The 18,979-nt window shown below is 44.4% G+C and overlaps 1 protein-coding gene across 6 annotated transcripts in view; it reads left to right on the forward strand.

Moving 5' to 3' along the window:
* Positions 1 to 2,629: 2,629 nt before the first annotated feature.
* The window catches only part of ATP11C (ATPase phospholipid transporting 11C (ATP11C blood group)), a 202,657-nt gene continuing 186,307 nt past the window's right edge, over positions 2,630 to 18,979 (forward strand). For 4 of the 6 annotated variants that reach the window (XM_007992856.3, XM_007992854.3, XM_007992859.3 and 1 more), the window contains exon 1: positions 2,630 to 3,698. In XM_007992856.3, the coding sequence (XP_007991047.1) occupies positions 3,672 to 3,698 (27 nt within the window). In that variant the 5' untranslated portion in view covers positions 2,630 to 3,671. Of the gene's footprint in view, positions 3,699 to 5,364; positions 5,675 to 18,979 lie in introns of all 6 variants that reach the window. The other 2 variants (XM_007992853.3, XM_007992849.3) reach the window with 2 other exon arrangements.

Here is an 18,979-nt window from a genome sequence, read left to right on the forward strand (position 1 = left end):
CAAATTAGACTGGACCCATGAGTATAGGTGTTATATTGAAATAAATTGAGAGAATAAATAGCAGAATTATAACAAATAAAAATCAACAATACTGCTATATCTTTCTGGGGTTGGGGATGGAGTTTTGCTCTTGTCACCCAGGCTGGAGTGCAGTGGTGCGATCTTGGCTCACTGTAACCTCCACCTCCCGGGTTCAAGCAATTCAATTCTCCTGTCTTAGCTTCCCAAGTAGCTGGGACTACAGGTGCCCGCCACCACTCCTGGCTAATTTTTGTATTTTTAGTAAATATGGGGGTTTCACCATGTTGGCCAGGCTGGTCTCGAACTCCTGACCTCAGGTGATCCACCCACCTCGGCCTCCCAAAGTGCTGGGATTACAGGTGGGAGCCACCGCGCCTGGCCCAATACTGCTATATCTTGAGGAATCTTAAAATTCCTGTGATTAGGTTGCAGTAACATGACAATGGGCAAGTATGAGAGCATAATGTAAACAAAAAAAAAATTTCAGGTCTCTAATATTTTTTAAAGTCGATCTGTTTGAATCTATAAGCAAAGTATATTTTTTCCATTTATTTAACAGAATTGAATTTGGAACGATATTACTTACTATTCACTAGCAAGCACTTGCATCCCCAAATGTCTAAATTAGTTTATTATTTTATTGATAAGGATGTATTTTGGTAAGAATTCTAGACTTATACCTAGAACTAAAGACAATAACCTCCTACACCTCTCAATTCCAGTATCTAGAATAATGTCTGCCACATAGTAGTCGTTCAACAAATAAACTAGTGAAGAAATTACAGTAGTTGCTGTGTTCAATAAAAGTAAAGCTAGAGGCCGGGCGTGGTGGCTCACGCCTGTAATCCCAGCACTTTGCCGAGGCGGCTGGATCACCTGAGGTCAGGAGATCGAGACCAGCCTGGGCAACATGGTGAAACTCCATCTCTACTAAAAATACAAAAATTAGCCGGGCGTGGTGGCAGGCATCTGTAATCTCAGCTACTCGGGAGACTGAGGCATGAGAGTCACTTGAACCCGGGAGGCAGAGGCTGCAGTGAGCCAAGATCGCGCCACTGCACTCCAGCCTGGGCGACAGAGTGAGACTCTGTCTCCAAAAAAAGAAAAAAAAAAAAAGTAAAGATAGAAAATAACTCTATTTGAAAATAAACCTCTAAAACAGTAGAGAGCAAAACTTTGGATCCCTCTTGTCAATAAAATATCGTAATATCTGATTAATATAAATTTAAATTTAACATAAATCTTAAAAATCATTAGGTACAGGCTCAACTGTGAGCAAAGAGAAGGAATCATAAGAGGGGAAGAATTGAAAACGGTTGGTTTTACTTCTTGGCAGTTAGGACAGTTTGGCAACAAACGTTAGGTCTCCTGCATTTGCGTTTTATTGGGGGGTGGGCTTCTGGTTGATCACAGAATGAAGTTCAAACTTCGTAACATGTTTTTGAAGAATTTTAGATTTTGAAGAATTTTAGATTTTAGCTTTCGTTCGAGCCGCCCTTACCTACACGTCCTGGGCGTCTGCCACTACGGCGTGATCTCTTTCTTAGCTTATCCTGCGCTTTTTCACTGACCTCTCCCTCTACCCTGGACTTTGTCCCCTGGGGCTCAGTCAGGTCCTCTAAAGTCTTCCCACATTTCAAGGGCTAGTTTAATTTCCAGAGCTTTTAGGAAAACTTCCCAGACCACCTTTTCAGATGCAATGTCGCTCTCCCCTATTTCCCTAGCACTTTGAACTCTAGCTATTATTAAATTCTAACGTGGCGTTTTCGCTTGTTTGTATCCCCCAACCAGCTTGCGACCACCCTGTTGGGGAAGTCTTTTAAGAAATCGCTGTGTCCAGCCCTGGCACAGTGCCTGGTACAAAGAAAATTCCCAGTAAAGGTTTGTTGAAATGAATCCAGACTCCGGAGGGTAAAGGAGAAGCGCCTATGCCTAGCAGGAAAGGCCTTTTGCGACCTTTGGTAAGGCCTGTGGTGTGGCTGGGCCCTGTCCCCAGCTGTAGACTGGCAGGAGAATGTGGCGAGGCGGAAGACTCGTGTAAGAGTCTCTGAACTCCCTTTAGTCATTTCTTTTTGACTTTTATAGAAGAATCTGCAAGTTTTCCAACAGCCTTGGGCCCCGCCTTAAGGGGCGGTGAAAAGGGGTGGGGTTGTGGTAGTTGGGAGGGATGCCCAGCCTCGTGGCAATTCTGGACTCGCTTTCTTTTTTTAATTTTTAAAGTTTCGCAAATTCCAGCACTAAGCTGGGGGCCGAGGGTGGAGAGGGTTTCCTGATGCGCACATTTTGCGTTCCAGGGAAAGCTCCCAGGATTCGGAGCTCTGCCTAATTTATCCTTCTCACATGTCCCACCACTAGGAAGCTACCGAGTGCACCCGGCCTCCACACCCAGCCGGCCAGCGTGGAGAACCCGCTGTTCAGCCCGCGCTTCCTTCTTCAACCCTCTGGGCAAACCTGGGACTAGCGTGTGGGGGAGCTCCCAGCCCGCGGTACCAGGCGGAGTAGGGGGACGGTTGGACTACAACTCCCAGGCTACCCCGGGAGCAAGGCGGGGGAGGGGGCGAGCGGGAGGGGCCTGGGGTGGGGCGGGGAGGGGGGTCAGGGAAATCCCGCCCCGCTGCGCAGCAGCAACGACACAAAGCCTGACTTTACAACCTCAGAGAAAGTGGAAGTAAGAAGGCTTAGGTGGGCAGGCAGGACGAGAGAAAGAGCGAGAGGAGGGAAAGCCGCGTAGGTGGGAGTACAGCGTAGCGAGGGTCGAGGGGGAACCCTCGTCCGTGGAGATGAGGAGGGTGGGCTTTCAGAACTAGTCCCCCCTCTCGCCCTGCCCCGCCCCTCCCGCGCTGGCGTCCCCACGGTGCCCTGCCTCGGAGCCCCGCTCCACCACGCCCGGAAGGGGGAGCCTGGCCGTCGGCTGGCTCGGGGCGGGCCGGTTGGCTGTACCGAGGCTCCCTATCCCCAGTGCGGGACGAGAGCGCGGGGCGGCGCGGCAGCCGCGGACCGAGGAGGGGCTGCGAGCTAAACAGCGCGGCGCGGCACGCGCGGCGCGGCGGACGAGTTAGGGCTGGGGCGAGGGAGGCTGTGGTTCCCGACAGAGACAGGGGAGTAGTGTCGGGCTGAGGCGAGGTGAGGCGTGGGGTGCCTCGGGAGGGTTCCCCGTGCCCCGAGGGGGGCGGCCGCGGAGTCCAGCGGGGAGGCGGGCGGTGGTGCCGCGTCGGGGAAGAGTGCATCCCGCGGGGTGCCGAGCCCGGCGCTGGCGGAGAGACGGGGGCGCCCCCCTCCCCACAGGAGGAGCCTCGCGCTCCTCCGCCATCCTTCCCCCGCGCGGCGGGCTCGCCTTCTCAGTGGGTGTTGCGGGAGCTGCCGGCCCGCGGTGCCGGGGCCAGATAAGGGCGATCCGCGGGGCTGCCGCCCCCGGGTCAGGCAGGCCGGGGGCGGGCCGCGAGTGAGGCGGGGCGGCGGCGAGGCTGCGGACGGCTGGGGGGCGGGGGAGCGAGGAGAGCCGAAGAGAGCAGGCGGCGAGCGGGTGGCCCGGCCGCCCGCCTCGCTGATCCGCTTGGCGCCGCCGGCCCACGCCGCAGTGTGTTTTGTGGACGGCGCCTTCCCAGACAGCCCAGGAGAGCCCAGCTCAGCGCCCGGCGGCCTTCGACGCGATGTTCCGCCGGAGCTTGAATCGTTTTGTAAGTATACTCGCTGCGGCTCCGCGCGTGCCGGTTTGTTTGCTCGCCAGCCCCTTCGCCGGGTCCCTCACAACAATTTTCTCAGGGGGCAATTACATCTCTGGGAGACACCACCACCCCTCTTCTTCCTTTTCACCGAAACACGGTGCCCAGGCGGCCGGGGAGGGGAGGCAGGTAGGGCTCTCGGGGTATCCCACCCTCGCCCCCAGGACAATTCGACCAGGGCTTCCCGGAGCTGTTACAAACTCTGCCTGAAACTGGGGGCCGCCCTCGGGCTGGGTGGTGGGGGACTCGTGGGGAGACCGACCTGGGGACCCCTCAGTTTGCCAATTAGTCGAAGATGGCGTTTTATTCTCAGGGAGGTTGCCTTCTTTTGTTTCCTCTGCCACGAGCACATGGAGGTAAACCTAGACCTGTCACCGTGGCCCAAAATAAGAGCTGGGGGCTGAGGGAGCCGGAGGCTAGGGCAAGACTCAGCCTTGCCTAGGGCTCAGCCAGCGGGCGGCTGCTGACCGGAGGCCGGGCAAACTTTGGAGACCCAGCCTACAAAGCTCACCTTTAGGGTGTTTGAAAGGCGAGCGTGATTGTCAGGGTGGGCTGGGTGGATGTGCAGCCGCGTGGAGGCTGCGCCGCCACTGCCCGTGCTGCCGATCGCTGGTCTGAAGCCTCGCGGAGGACTGAGCACTCCAGACCTTGAACCTATGGGAGAAGGCGGGCTGCGACTGGACTCCTCCGTCCACGGTTACCCCCTTCAAAATCCCCAGAAAGGGGAATTTCATTTTCAAGGGAGTTTGCCATAGGGAAAATCGCGTTCTGGCTACTGACTTTTTTGAGTAACCTGTTTACTCCTAGAGGGTACATTAAGAATGGAGCAAAACAGGACCATTTACGTTCTGTGCTGCTATTTGTAGCAACTTCCTTAATTGCAAGAGGAGGTGGCGGGAATAGGATTTTATTTCTGCCAATGATGTGAAAGAAATGGTTCATCTGCAAATTTTGATTTTTCTGTAGTTAGGAAAAAGGGTTGAATGCTGAGTTCCTCTACCTGCCTTAAAATACATCTTTTGAGAACACGTCGATTTGGTTTTATTCATGCAATTATTTCTAATCAAAGCGTTGCTAACATTTTTCATACATCGGGTAAATTTGCTCTCATTTTTCCTTCATTTGAAACTTTCACAAATGTACACAGGTTAAAATACTTGTACATCCCTTTTTAGAATATTATCACAATAGTGCTATGTTAATGGTTTTCTAAATGTTGACCTCTCCCAGAAACATGCAGTATGAAATTGGAACAGATTATTACCTGTGGGATAGAGCAATAGAGGTTGTACATATCAATCATCTTGAAATCCGTAGGTGACGGCTTGTACTAATAGCTTTGCTGAAGCAAGTGACTAAAATTGGTTTCTCACATTTAGCCTGAGAATGCAAACGGGTATTGTTCTTCATAGCTCTGTTTCACATAGATTCTTGTGATCTTGGAGTGTTGTTTGGGGGTGACAAAAAGGGAAAGGTGGCAGTGAAAGGTAATTGTAGTATTTAGGAAAAGGGTAATCTTTTCACATGGCACTCTTATGGTGGAAAACAACTAGGCTCTGAATCATAATAAAATCATTAAACTTAAGTTGTTGAAACCCCCCCCCCTTTTTTTTTTTTTAAGGATTTGAACATTTGAAACTGAACAACTCAAGTACTGGTCTAAAAGCTCATTTGCTTCCCTTTTGCGAAGAGTGATCTGCATCGTATCAGAGTCTAGTAATTAAGCAGTGCTGGCCCAGGAAGCCAGGGCATGCAGTAGAATTTGCAGCAGTTGTTGAGGTGCCAGCCTGCAGGTTTGAGGCTAGTACTTTGCATCCCTGACCAAGATCTCAGCAGAGAATCACTTTTGCTAATACTGAAATGAGCTTTGACCTCACTGTTGCAGCTGGAATGTTCAGCTGTTCACATTTTCCTGCGCAGCCATGACTGTGGTAAGTATCGGGAATTTGTACCTGTGCAGTAAGCTGAAAGGTTCTTAGGAGTTGTGTCAGAGCCCTAGGCCCAGGGCAAGGAATTAATCTGCATACCGTTGGACTGAATGTGAAAAATACTATCAAATACTCATTGTTAAAAAACGGCTTCAAAATTTGGGGGGGGGGGGGTGGCAATTTTTCCATCTCTTAGATCAGTAAACCATATGCTGTTCTCATCTTTTGCCTGACAAATTCTTTGAGGGGTACTTCCATTTAAATTACTAGAAGACTAGAATTAAAGATTTGGTTGGAACTTTGAGACTTTCACAGCAGTATAGATGTAGTCAAGGTTGTGAATTGTCTTATGATTGTTTTAATATTTTAGAAATAGAGCTATGAATTCCTTTCAAAATCAGTTGTGGTTTTTAGTGTACCTGTACGTGTCTGAAATTGGTTTTGATTGTGAAATAAATTACAGTGGTGTTGATTGTAGTTGTTGGTTGTTGAAGACTAGACTACATATTAGAGAAGTGCTTTCTTTATATTTTAAACCTGAAGTGGAAGAATCCCTTAGGATTCTTACAAGCATCATCTTCTATAGCTCAGTTGTGTTTGCTGAATCATTTTTGAAATGCTATTTATTTTTCAAGTTTTCCAGTTTCAAGCTAAAAGAAAATAGTGATTCATTGTATTTTTAAAATACATGGTCTTGACGTCTTTGCCATTAATAACTGTGTTCCTTTCTTTCTGATGAATTATGACTTTCCTTTTGACAGTTTTGAGGTGGAAAGAAATTGGTGGATTTGGTGTATAGCATTTTAGGGTTGAGGCATGTAGAGGATGTCCTAAAGGATTTAAGAGTTAGATGTCTCTGAGTGCAGTAAAAGCACCGTCTGTTCTCAGTCGACATCTCCATAAATACAGTAAATAAATAATAATAGTTCTGTCTGTACAACTTATTTTCTTCAAAGGCATATTTAATCAGAAGTCTGGACTAGTTGAGATTTAAGGGTCGTGGACTTTTATGTTATCCTGTTTTGGTTTATTCTTAATGCAATTCCTAGTGATTATAGTAACATGTTCTCTTGGGCTTAAAGATTTTTTGAAAGTCTGAAAACAATTGCCCCCTCTTTTTGGCTTATTAAATTATTTTATACTAAAGATTCAAAATAAGAGATTTCTTGATAAAGTAGATTGGGGGCTTGGCCAAGAGGACGCTGTCAGTTTAGCTTGTCAGAGAGTGATAGTTAACAGGTATGTATTTCTAGACCTTTGGTACATGAAAGCTTAATTATGAATATGAAATACTGGAGTACATTTAAATCTGATTCTAGAAATCCTTAAACTGCTTTGGTTTCATAAAGCATGTAGCATATAGTCATAATATCACACAGAAAATGCCCAGGATTAGAAAGAAAATAGACTGCGTAAGGAAGAATGGAAATTTAAAATGACTAAAAAGTACAAAATAAGAATTAATGAAATAGGTAACTAATTTATTGCTTTGAGTCCAAGGCAAAGCTAGGCTAATGAAACAATATATGGAGACAATTTAGAAAATAGTTCAAGTAATTGCTTTTCCCCCTTCCCCCCCAGGAGCAAGAAGGTTTTTAGTTTCCCCTTTAAATTATCAGAATAATTAAACATTTTTTTTTGTTTGTTTCACTTTAATAACCCTGGCCTGACATTGACGAGCGGGAAAATACTGATTTTATTTTACTGTGTTTGGAAATATATCTGTATGTATGTATTGCAATATTTTTACATTTGCACAACTATTACAAATGGTCTGTGTATCTTGACTCCCACATGGCTGTTCATCGAGGTCTAGGTTTAGCAGTTGAACTTGACCATACTTAAAAACAACTTTTTCTAAAAAATCATATTGTGTTATAATTGCCTTTTAACTTGCATGGCTCCCTAGACTAGTCTTTCACAACATGGAGAGAATTGGCACTGATGCCCTAGGACATGCATTGTTAGTAATAAATTAACATTTTCCTGCATAGCTGGAGTTAAGGAACCCTAATTGAGAAAGGCTATCCTAGACAGGGACAGTTCACAGTGTGTTCTTAGCTCCTAGCACAGTGCCTGGTCCCTAGTAGGTGTTCAGTAAAATATTTTTTGAAAGAACAACTTTTGTATGTATCCCATAAATGATAACCTTTACTTATAGATAGTGATTATTGTAAACCTGCCCTTATGCAGAATGAGTGAAGAATGAGTTCTTGTTAATTGGGGTATACCGTATACATTACTAATATTCTAAGAATTAGAATAAATACACCTAATGCCGAAAGCTATACTGACCATAGTATAATCTTTCTTTTTTTCCCTTCTTTTGAGATTTATTATGGGAATTGGATCATGCTGAGAAGTCCCAGGATCTGCCATCTGCATTATCCCCTTGGTTTTTTTTTGTTTTTTTTTTTTTGGAGACAGAGTCTTACTCTTGTCACCCAGGCTGGAGTGCAATGGCACGATCTCGGCTCACTGCAACCTCCACCTCCTGGGTTCAAGCGATTCTCCTGCCTCAGCCCCCCTAGTAGCTGAGATTACAGGCACCTGCCACCACGCCTGGCTGATTTTTTGTATTTTTTTAGTAGAAATAGGGTTTCACCATGTTGGCCAGGCTAGTCTCGAACGCTTGACCTCAGGTGATTTCCCCACCTCGGCCTCCCAAAGTGCTGGGATTACAGGCATGAGCCAGTGCGCTCGGCCTCTTTCTTAGATGATTAAGGCATTGTATGGTTTTGCAGAGCAATTATTTCATTCAGCAAATATTCACCAAGCACTTACTATGTGCTGGGCACTGTAGTCAATCCTGGGGGCATAGATGAGCAAGACAGACAAGGTTCCTGTCTTCTTGAGCTGTAATGATCATTACATACACAACTACAGATATAGAGGGCATGGTAACTGCATTACATTGAATACATTTGTGACATACCATGAAATTTGATCTTTATGAATAAGTTACTATTACATACTTGTCATTTTTCTACCAAAAATAGATTGTACAATATCAATTATTTTCTGGTTGTTTGGATGTCAGATAAAAAGGAGTTTATTGCATTTGTCTCCTTTCATCTGACCTATGCATGGCAAACTGCTCTTTTGCAAATAGATGCTAGGCTGACCCTGCACAAGGTGGGAAACTTACTTAGAAATGAACCACTATAACTTGAAATAAATCTTCACACAAATGACAGCAGCTTTTGTCTTCTCTTTTCCTGATCTACCTTTTACTGACTAACCAACCTAAAACTCTGAATGTGTCCTGAATACTTTCTCTAAGTGTTTACTGTTTGTTCCTTTTGTTTATGCTTATTGCTAATAATTCAGCCATTTAGCGTGTAATATTGAGTGCCTATATACCAGGTAGTTTCCAGTGTTCCTAATTAACTTTTAGCTGAATTGAGATTTGGGCAGGTGCAACTGTCCAAAAGAGCTTGTTTTCTCAAAAAAGCTGCCAGTTTACCACCTGCTGAGCAGTGGGTTCTAGGAGGTAAAGGATGGCCAGTGGCCCCTGAAAGAACCATAACTAACCTCGCTGTGTCTGCATGATGTGCAAAGAACTAGCCCACTGAGTGAAATCAAATACTGGTTTGTTGAGTGATGGAAAAAATCATCAAGGCTCACTGCTTGTCTAACATGGTTGATCAATTCTCTCAAAGAGGGTGAAGGCATGGGATACAAAAAAATACTATTTTGTTCTTCAAGGTGGTAGAATTTCCTGTACATCTGTAGCGCTTTATACAGATGAACCATTTACATCTGGAACCCTCGAGGCTGGGAGACTTTTTCTGGTTAGGTGGAGGGAGGTTCTGGGCTTCCACAAGTGAATTAGGTGCTGGCTCTTGAGTTTATTTCCTTTCACTTAACATTTACCTTCTTGGCCTGGTATACGGGTAGATTAGTGGTGATTGTAAAACAAACATATTGGCACAACTGCAGCATATGTTAACACTGCTGCAGCTTAATGATGAATGAGTGCTCAGCACTGCAGATATGGGCACAGGATGCCCTGTGCCCGCACATTGGCAGACAGCCCCTCAATTACTGCAGTGTCTGGATGGATTGCTGGTTCGGCTGACTTCTTGATAATAGAAGATGTGATTTATAGATGATAATGGACCATGGATTTCCAGATTAAGAAGGTTAACCTGTATTTGTGAAGTAGAAATCATTGATTTCTTGCGCCATATTTATTTAATGGAATATGGGAGGATTGGTGAGGCCTACCCTGTTCAAGCAGATATCATCATTTGTTTTTTAGGTGTCTGTATTATATGTTGTCATAAAGTATTAATGTGGCAATGTTTTCCTAGTCCATTTCTCTTTACCATGGTATTCTTGGAAAAATCAGAAGTGTTCTTGAAAACGATCTTGCAGTTAGCACAGCATCAGGTAAACAGTAGATGTTCAATTAATACTTGTTTAATTGTTTTGAGCTGAATTGGTAACACAGTCTGAGTCAGTAATAACAGATGAAAACTGATCAGTTTAGGAAGCAGCCACCAAGAAGCTTCTCCATTTCAGACTGGGCTATAGATCTGAATTTCAGACTGGGCTACATTATGCATTTCAGACTGGGCTATAAAATTAGCCAGGAGTGGTAGCGCAGGCCTGTAATTTCAGGCCTGAGAAATTAGGAGGAGGCTGAGGCAGGAGAATCACTTGAACCTGGGAGGCAGAGGTTGCAGTGAGCCGAGATCGTGCCATTGCACTCCAGCCTGGGCAACAAGAGCAAAACTCCATCTCAATAATAATAATAATAATCATCCTGGATGCTTACTATAAATACAGATTCCTGGGTCTTGAACTTACTGAATCCAAGTCTTGGGTGATAGGCCCCAGGAAACTGTGTTTTTAACAAGCATTCCCAGTGGTTCTTAGGCTCACTAAAATTTGAGAACAGCCATATATAATATAGTAAACACTGAAATATTTATTTTCTGGGCACACTCTGTCACCTTTTTGAACTTCAGTTTCTGCATCGATAGAATGGGAATAATAATACTTATTTCACAAGACTGTTGAAAAAAATGTTTGGTAGACTATTCAACACGATACCAATTGTGTCAGAGGTCCTCAAAACTGGCCTAGGTTTGATGATTCAGTGGCAGAACTCAGTACATATACACGCTTGGGGATGTGATTTATTATAGCAAAAGGATACAGAGCAAAGTCAGTAATGGGAAAAGGCTCATTGGGGCCAAGTCTGGAGGAAACCATGTGCAAGCTTCCAGTCCTCTTTCACTGAAATCACACAGGTCATGCTTAATTCCTCTAGCAAACGAGTTTTGACAGCTAGTATGAAATGTCTACTAGGGAAGCTTATTAGAGATTCAGTACCCAGGGTTTTTTTTGGGAGCTGGTCACAGAGGCACCCTCCACCTGGTACACAGCAAAATTCCAGACCCCAAGGAGGAAAGCAGGTATTCAGTGTAAACCCTATTGTTTACACAGCTTAAGCAGAGTGAGCCATTCTTACCAGGGTGATGGGAACCCTCCCAAAATCCGAGTCCCCAGATACCAGCCAAAGACCAACCTTGCAAACAGGCCCTACTAAGAATAGCAGCGTCAGGCCTGCTATGTTAACTCTTTCCATCACGCAAATATTATGAAATACTGGCATTTTTTCAGTGAAAGGAAAGGACTTGTCCAAGATCATTAAGCTGATCAGCAGTGCAGCTGAGACAGACTCCAGCAATCACATCTTTTCATTGCTGCCCATACCCATGCTTCTAGATTATGGGTCATTCCTTTTCATAGCGTCATTGAAAGCACTCACTATTTGTCACTTGAAGCAGAAGAGCAGCCTGCCGGTGGTAAATTGATGCACCCAGTGGGGGAGCCAGGAAGTATTGATGTTTCTGCCAGTTTAGCGTCAACACTTGCTGGTTTCCTCTCTGGAGCATCACCAAGTTCGTGGATTTTCATTTTTCCTGACTTTTGGACTGTCGTTACTGCTCCCATTCATTTGCTCATAGTCCTAACACTCATTTGCATCATTGCTTCATCCCATTCTGTACCTTTTGGGTAACACAATTTCCAAACAGTGGGAATACTACAGTATTTTGTCAAAGAAGACTATATAGGGGAAAAAAAACACCAAAAGAAAAAAACAATTTATGGCAATATTTAGAAATATTGGTTTATATCCTGGATTGTCTTTTGAGTTTTATAGTCATGGAAAACCCTAGAATATCTCTGGTTATTTGGAGTTTCAACTGTTTTTACTGTTATAAAGGAAAATTAACAAATCTTTTATGGTTGGAGCAAGGAATGAGGAAATCATAATGGATAGTGCAGTAATCCCACATATCGACAGGGAGTAGAAGCCAGGAGGGAATTGCCTCAAGTAACAGCTGGGTAGAGCAGATTATGTAAGCTACACCTGTTGTGTAAGCAGTGGGGACGTTCTTTAAGCTTCACAATTAATGTATTTTGCAGTAGTATGGATTAAGGGATCTATAGTATAGTTGACAATTTACTCTGGCTTCTTTTCTGAAAACATTCATGTGAATCACAGCTTTCTTGAAACACTCATCCCCTATTTGGTGCTGTAGAGGTGTGTAAGGTATAGCCCTGCTCACCAGTAGCCTGCACTTTGGTAGAAGAGATAGAAGACCAGCAAACAGGACCAAGTAGGTCACCAGTGCCATCCTTTTGAATGACATACACAGTAAGTGCAGTAGGCATTCAGAAGGAGGCACTGGCTCTCTGGCTTCATTTCTTGGGGAGAGCTTTATGGAGGAAGTAGCCTGTCAACTGGACCTTTGGGGACCCAAAGGGCTGAAGGTTCTGAGATTTTAGGGATGGGCAGTCTCATTACAGGAGGAGGCAATCACCTGAGCAATGGTGCGGGGTCATTGTTTGCACTTAAAGCATGGGAACCAGTCAATTTAGGGAGCATACATGCCAACCCCAAATGAGTTTGAGCTGTTATAAAAAAGTATAACAGGCGGGGCTCAGTGGCTCATGCCTGTAATCCCAGCACTTTGGGAGGCTGAGGCAGGTGAATCATTTGAGGTCAGGAGTTCAAAACCAGGCTGGCCAACATAGTGAAACCCTGTCTCTACTAAAAACAAAAATTAGCCAGGTGTGATGGAAAGCGTCTGTAATCCCAGCTACTTGGGAGGCTGAGGCTGGAGAACTGCTTGAGCCAGGGAGATGGAGGTTGCAGTGAGCAGAGATGGCACCACTGTACTCCAGCCTGGGTAACAGAGCAAGACTCTGCCTCAAAACAAAACAAAACAAATAAAAAGTATAACAGATCACCATAGATTCAGTGGCTTATAAACAACAGAAATTTATTTCTCACAATCCTGGAACTTGGAAGTCCAAGATAGGATGCCAGCATGGTTGGCTACTGGTGAGGGGGCTTCACGTTGTAAACTGGTGACTTATTGTAACCTCACATGGCAGAAAAAGAGTGAAATGAGCTCTCTCGGGCACTAATCCCATTAATGAGGGCTCCACCCTCATGGCCTAATCACCTGTCAGATGCCTCACCTCCTAGTACCGACACCTTGGAAGTTTGGATTTCCACATAAGAATTTTATGGGAACATAAAGATGCTGTCCATGATACAGCAGAAAGACCAAAACCTTGATCTTCAATGCCTTACATTTGCTGTAGTAATTTTGATTTTGAAAAAGGAGTTGCTAAAAACAGGTGTCAGGTGGCTTTAGGTCTCCACAACAATAGCTATAGGAATCTTCCTATACATAGATGCTCTTTTCTGAAACCTATGACTCCAGCGAATTTATGTTATTAAAATATATATACATATATATATATATATAGAGAGAGAGAGAGAGAGAGAGAGACAGTCTTGCTCTGTTGCCCAGGCTGGAGTGCAGTGGCACAATCTCGGCTCACTGCAACCTCCGCCTCCCGGGTTCAAGTGATTCTCCTGCCTCAGCCTCCTGAGTAGCTGAGACTACAGGTGTGTGCCACCACATCTGGCTAATTTTTGTATTTTTAGGAGAGATGGGGTTTCACCATGTTGGCCAGGCTGGTCTTGAACTCCTGACCTCAAGTGATCCACCTGACTCAGCCTCCCAAAGTACTGGGATTACTGGCTTGAGCTGCCATGCCCGGCTTGATTTGGTGCAGGGACAGTAAGGCAGAGACCAGGATGAAATATATATTCGGGGTAATATATCATGACACTACTTCATGTATTATTATAGGACTGCTTACTTAGTTACCCTGCTTAAATTATGGGTACATATTTCTGGGAACTTTGACTACACAGGGGAGACAGGATGGCAGTTCATTTTCTTGAGTACTAGTGGTCATTTAAAAAGCTGGAGATTAGGCCTTTTTCCAGGAGTACATTCCTTACCAACACATTTATATTTCACTGCTATTAGATAAGAAAGCTTTTGATAGACTTTCAGATCTGACTGCATCATTCGGACTTACTAGAACATCAATTGCATCTCATTCCCTCTGTATTAGTCTGTTTTCATACTGCTATAAAGAACTGCCTGAGATTGGGTAATTTATAAAGGAAAGAGGTTTGATGGACTCACAGTTCCACATGGCTGGGGAGGCCTTAGGAAACTTCCAATCATGGCAGAAGGCAGTTAGGAAGCAAGGCACCTTCTTCACAAGGTGGCAGGAAGGAGAAGTGCTGACTGAAGTGGGGAAGAACCCCTTATGAAACCATCAGATCTCGTGAGACTCACTATCACGAGAACACCATGGAGAAAACTGCCCCCATGATTCAGTTGCCTCCACCTGGTCTCTCCCTTGACAGGTGGGTATTATGGGGATTATAATTCAAGATGAGATTTGGGTGGGGACACGTATCACCCTCATAACCAGTTCATCACAACACCATGCTCAGTCAATGCCACTTTTCTTTATCATCATGACTGCCACCCTCATCTAAGTCATTAGCATTTCTCCACTTTCATATTTGTTCCTCCTCCAGTTTTCCCCTGTTCAGTAAGTGGCACCATCCCCCACCTAGTAGCTCAAGCTAAAAACCTAGCAGTCTTAACTTAATACTAACCTTTCCCTTCATCACATTTGTCAGAGAATCCAATAGGTTCTATTTCTGAAAATGCTGTCACATCCATCCACCTTTCTTCATTTCCACACCTACCACCATTCAAGTTCAAGCTACTGCTGTCATTTACCTGGACCTTTGCAATCGATTATTTTATTATCCACTTTTGCCCTCTCCTATCCATCTTCCATGCAGCTGCAGGGGGATCTTTTACAGACGCACACCAGGAGCATTTCATTGACTTTCCGCTGATTTCTGGTTAAATACTTTGCTGGTATTGCTCTCACTCTTTCACTTTTTTTCATTCACTTTAAAAAATTGAGATAATTCACATAACATAAAATTCATCACTTTAAAGTATACACTTCAGTGGATTTAAATTTACTATGCTGTGTAACTATCACAGCTATCTAATTCCAGCATATTTCCACTACCTCAAAAAGAAACTCCATCTGTTAGCTCTTGGTCCCAATCCTCTACCCTTCAGCCCTTGGCAACCACCAATCTACTTTCTTATCTCTGGACTGCCAATGGAATCATACAATATGCGTTACTTTGTGACTGAATTCTTTGGTTTAGCATAGTAATATTTTCAAGATTTGTTCATGTTGTAGCATGTATCAGTATCAGTACTTCATTCCTTTTTTTTGAGGTGGAGTCTCTCTGTCACCCGGGCTGGAGCGCAGTGGTATGATCTTGGCTCACTGCAACCTGTGCCTTCCGGTTTCAAGTGATTCTCATGTCTCAGCCTCCAAAGTAACTTGGACTACAGGCACGCACCACCACACTCAACTAATTTTTGTATTTTTAGTAGAGACAGGGTTTTGCTATGTTGGCTAGGCTGGTCTCAAACTGACCTCAGGTCATCCGCCCAGCTCGGCCTCCCAAAGTGCTGGGATTATAGGTGTGAGCCACCGTGCCCGTACTCATTCCTTTTGAAGGCAGAGTAATACTCTGTTTTATGGAGAGAGCACATTTTATTTATTTGTTCATCAGCTGATGGACATTTGGGTTTGCACTTTTGTCCTTTATTATTTTTTATTTTTTTATTGAGACAGAGCCTCACTCTGTCGCCCAGGCTGGAGTGCAGTGGTGCCATCACAGCACATTGCAGCCTCTGCCTCCCAGGTTCAAACAATTCTCCTGTCTCAGCCTCCTGAGTAGCGGGGACAACAGACGTGCACCACCTTACCTGGCTAGTTTTGTATTTTTAGTAGATACGGGGTTTCACCTTGTTGGCCAGGCTTGTCTTGAACTCTTGGCCTTAGGTGATCCACCCATCTTGGCCTCCCAAAGTGCTGGAATTACAGGTGTGAGCCACTGTGCCTGGCAAATTTTTTGTTTTTTAAAATGAATATGTTTTTACTTGAGTATATATTAGTGGAATTGCTGGGTCATATGGTAATTGTATGTTTAAACTTTTCAGGAACTACCAAACTGCTTTCTTCAGTTCTTCCTCACTTAAGTAGTTTGTGTGTGTGTGTGTGCAGTGCTGCAATCTCTGCTCACTGCAACCTCTGCCTCCTGGGTTCAAGGCATTCTCCTCTCTCAGCCTCCCAAGTAGCTTGGATTACAGGTGCCCGCCACCACGCAGCTAATTTTTGTGTATTTAGTAGAGATGGGATTTTGCTGGGATTATAGGTGTGAGCCACCGCGCCCACCCGTTTATGTGTTTTTTTGAGACATAGTCTTGCTCAGTCGCCCCGGCTGGAGTGCGGTGGTGTGATCTCAGCTCACTGCCTTGTCTGCCTCCTGGATTCAGGCGATTCTCATGCCTCAGCCCCCTGAGCAGCTGGAATTACAGGCACATGCCACCACGCCCGGCTAATTTTAAAAATATTTTTTAGTAAAGACAGGGTTTCGCCATGTTGGCCAGGCTGGTCTTTGAACTCCCAACCTCAGGTGATCCACCCTCCTCTGCCTCCCAAAGTGCTGGAATTACAGGCATGAGCCACAGCACCCGGCCAATAACTAGTATTTTTATTTGTAAAGGAAACACATAAAACTTACCATCTTTTTTTAAAGCATAGAGTAGTGCAAATTGTATTCACGTTGTATGCAACAGATCTCTAGAACTTTTTCATCTTGCAAAACTAAAATTCCATAGCCATTAAACAACAGCTCCCCCACTTCATGCAGTATTTGTCTTTTTGTGACTGGCTTATTTCACTTAGCATAATGTCCTCCAGGATTCTCCATGTCGTAGCATGTGAGAGGATTTTCTTCCCTTGTTTTGAGATGGGGTTTCACTCTGTCGCCCAGGCTGGAGTGAAGTGGTGTGGTCTTGGCTCACTGCAACCTCTGTCCCCCACCCCACCCCCGGGTTCAAGCAATTCTCCTGCCTTAGCCTCCCCAGTAGCTGGGATTATAGTTGCCCGCCACCATGCCCAGCTAATTTTTATATTTTTAGTAGAGATGAGGTTTTGCCATGTTGGCCAGGCTATTGTGGAACTTCTCACTTCAGGTGATCCACCCGCCTTGGCCTCCCAAAGTGGTGGGATTACAGCTTAAGCCACCGTGCTTGGCCTGATTTTCTTCCTTTTAAAGGCTGGATTATATTTCATTGTGTGTATATATATTTTGTTTATCCATTCTTCTGTAGATAGTCATTTGGATTGCTTCCACCTCTTAGCTATTGGGAATAATACTTGCTATGAACATCAGTGTGCAAATATCTCTCTTTGAGATTATGCTTTCAGTTCTTTGGATATATACCCAGAAATGAGACTGCTGTGTCATATGGTAATTTTGTTTATTTTTTTGAGGAACTTCTATACTGTTTTCAACAGTGGCTACATCATTTTACATTCCCATTAAGGGTTCTAGTTTCTCCACATACTCACCAACAATTGCTATATTTTTTATAGTAACAGTCTTTTTTTTTTTTTTTTTTTGAGGCAGAGCCTTTCTTTGTTGCCCAGGCTGAAGTGCAGTGATGCGATCTCTGCTCACTGCAACCTCTGCTTCCCAGGTTCAAGCGATTCTACTGCCTCAGCCTCCCGAATAGCTGGGATTACAGGCGTGTACCACCATGCCCGGCTAATTTTTGTCTTTTTGGTAGAGACTGGGTTTTACCATGTTGGCCAGGCTGGTCTCGAACTCCTGACCTTATGTGATCCCTCTGCCTTGGCCTCCCATGTGCTGGGATTACAAATGGGAGCCACTGCGCCCGACCTATAGTAGCTGTCTTAATGGATGTGAGGTTACATCTTATTGTGATTTTGATTTGCATTTCTCGGATGATTAGTGATGTTTAGCATCATTTCCTATGTTTTTTGGCCATTTGTATGTCACTTTTCGAGAAATGTCTACTTAAGTCCTTTACCCATTTTGGTGGCGGGGGTGTTATTTCCTTTTTTGTTGTTGCTCAGTTGTAAGAGTTATTTACATATTATGGATAATATCTCCTTATGAAATATATGATTTGCCAGATGAGTAGATTGCAAAAATGTTCTCCCATTCTACTCATCTGACAAAGGGCTAATATCCGGAACCTACAAAGAACTCAAACAAATTTACAAGAAAAAAACAAACAACCCTATCAAAAAGTGGGCAAAGGATATGAACAGACATTTCTCAAAAGAAGACATTCATACAGCCAACAGACACATGACAAAATGCTCATCATCACTGGCCATCAGAGAAATGCAAATCAAAACCACAATGAGATACCATCTCACACCAGTTAGAATGGCAATCATTAAAAAGTCAGGAAACAACAGGTGCTGGAGAGGATGTGGAGAAATAGGAACACTTTTACACTGTTGGTGGGATTGTAAACTAGTTCAACCATTATGGAAAACAGTATGGCGATTCCTCAAGGATCTAGAACTAGATGTACCATATGACCCAGCCATCCCATTACTGGGTATATACCCAAAGGATTATAAATCATGCTGCTATAAAGACACATGCACACGTATGTTTATTGCGGCACTATTCACAATAGCAAAGACTTGGAATCAACCCAAATGTCCATCAGTGACAGACTGGATTAAGAAAATGTGGCACATATACACCATGGAATACTATGCAGCCATAAAAAAGGATGAGTTTGTGTCCTTTGTAGGGACATGGATGCAGCTGGAAACCATCATTCTTAGCAAACTATCACAAGAACAGAAAACCAAACACCACATGTTCTCACTCATAGGTGGGAACTGAACAATGAGATCACTTGGACTCGAGAAGGGGAACATCATACACCGGGGCCTATCATGGGGAGGGGGGAGGGGGGAGGGATTGCATTGGGAGTTATACCTGATGTAAATGACGAGTTGATGGGTGCTGAC

This window comes from Chlorocebus sabaeus, chromosome X (genome assembly GCF_047675955.1).
Source record: "Chlorocebus sabaeus isolate Y175 chromosome X, mChlSab1.0.hap1, whole genome shotgun sequence".
NCBI lineage: Eukaryota > Metazoa > Chordata > Mammalia > Primates > Cercopithecidae > Chlorocebus > Chlorocebus sabaeus.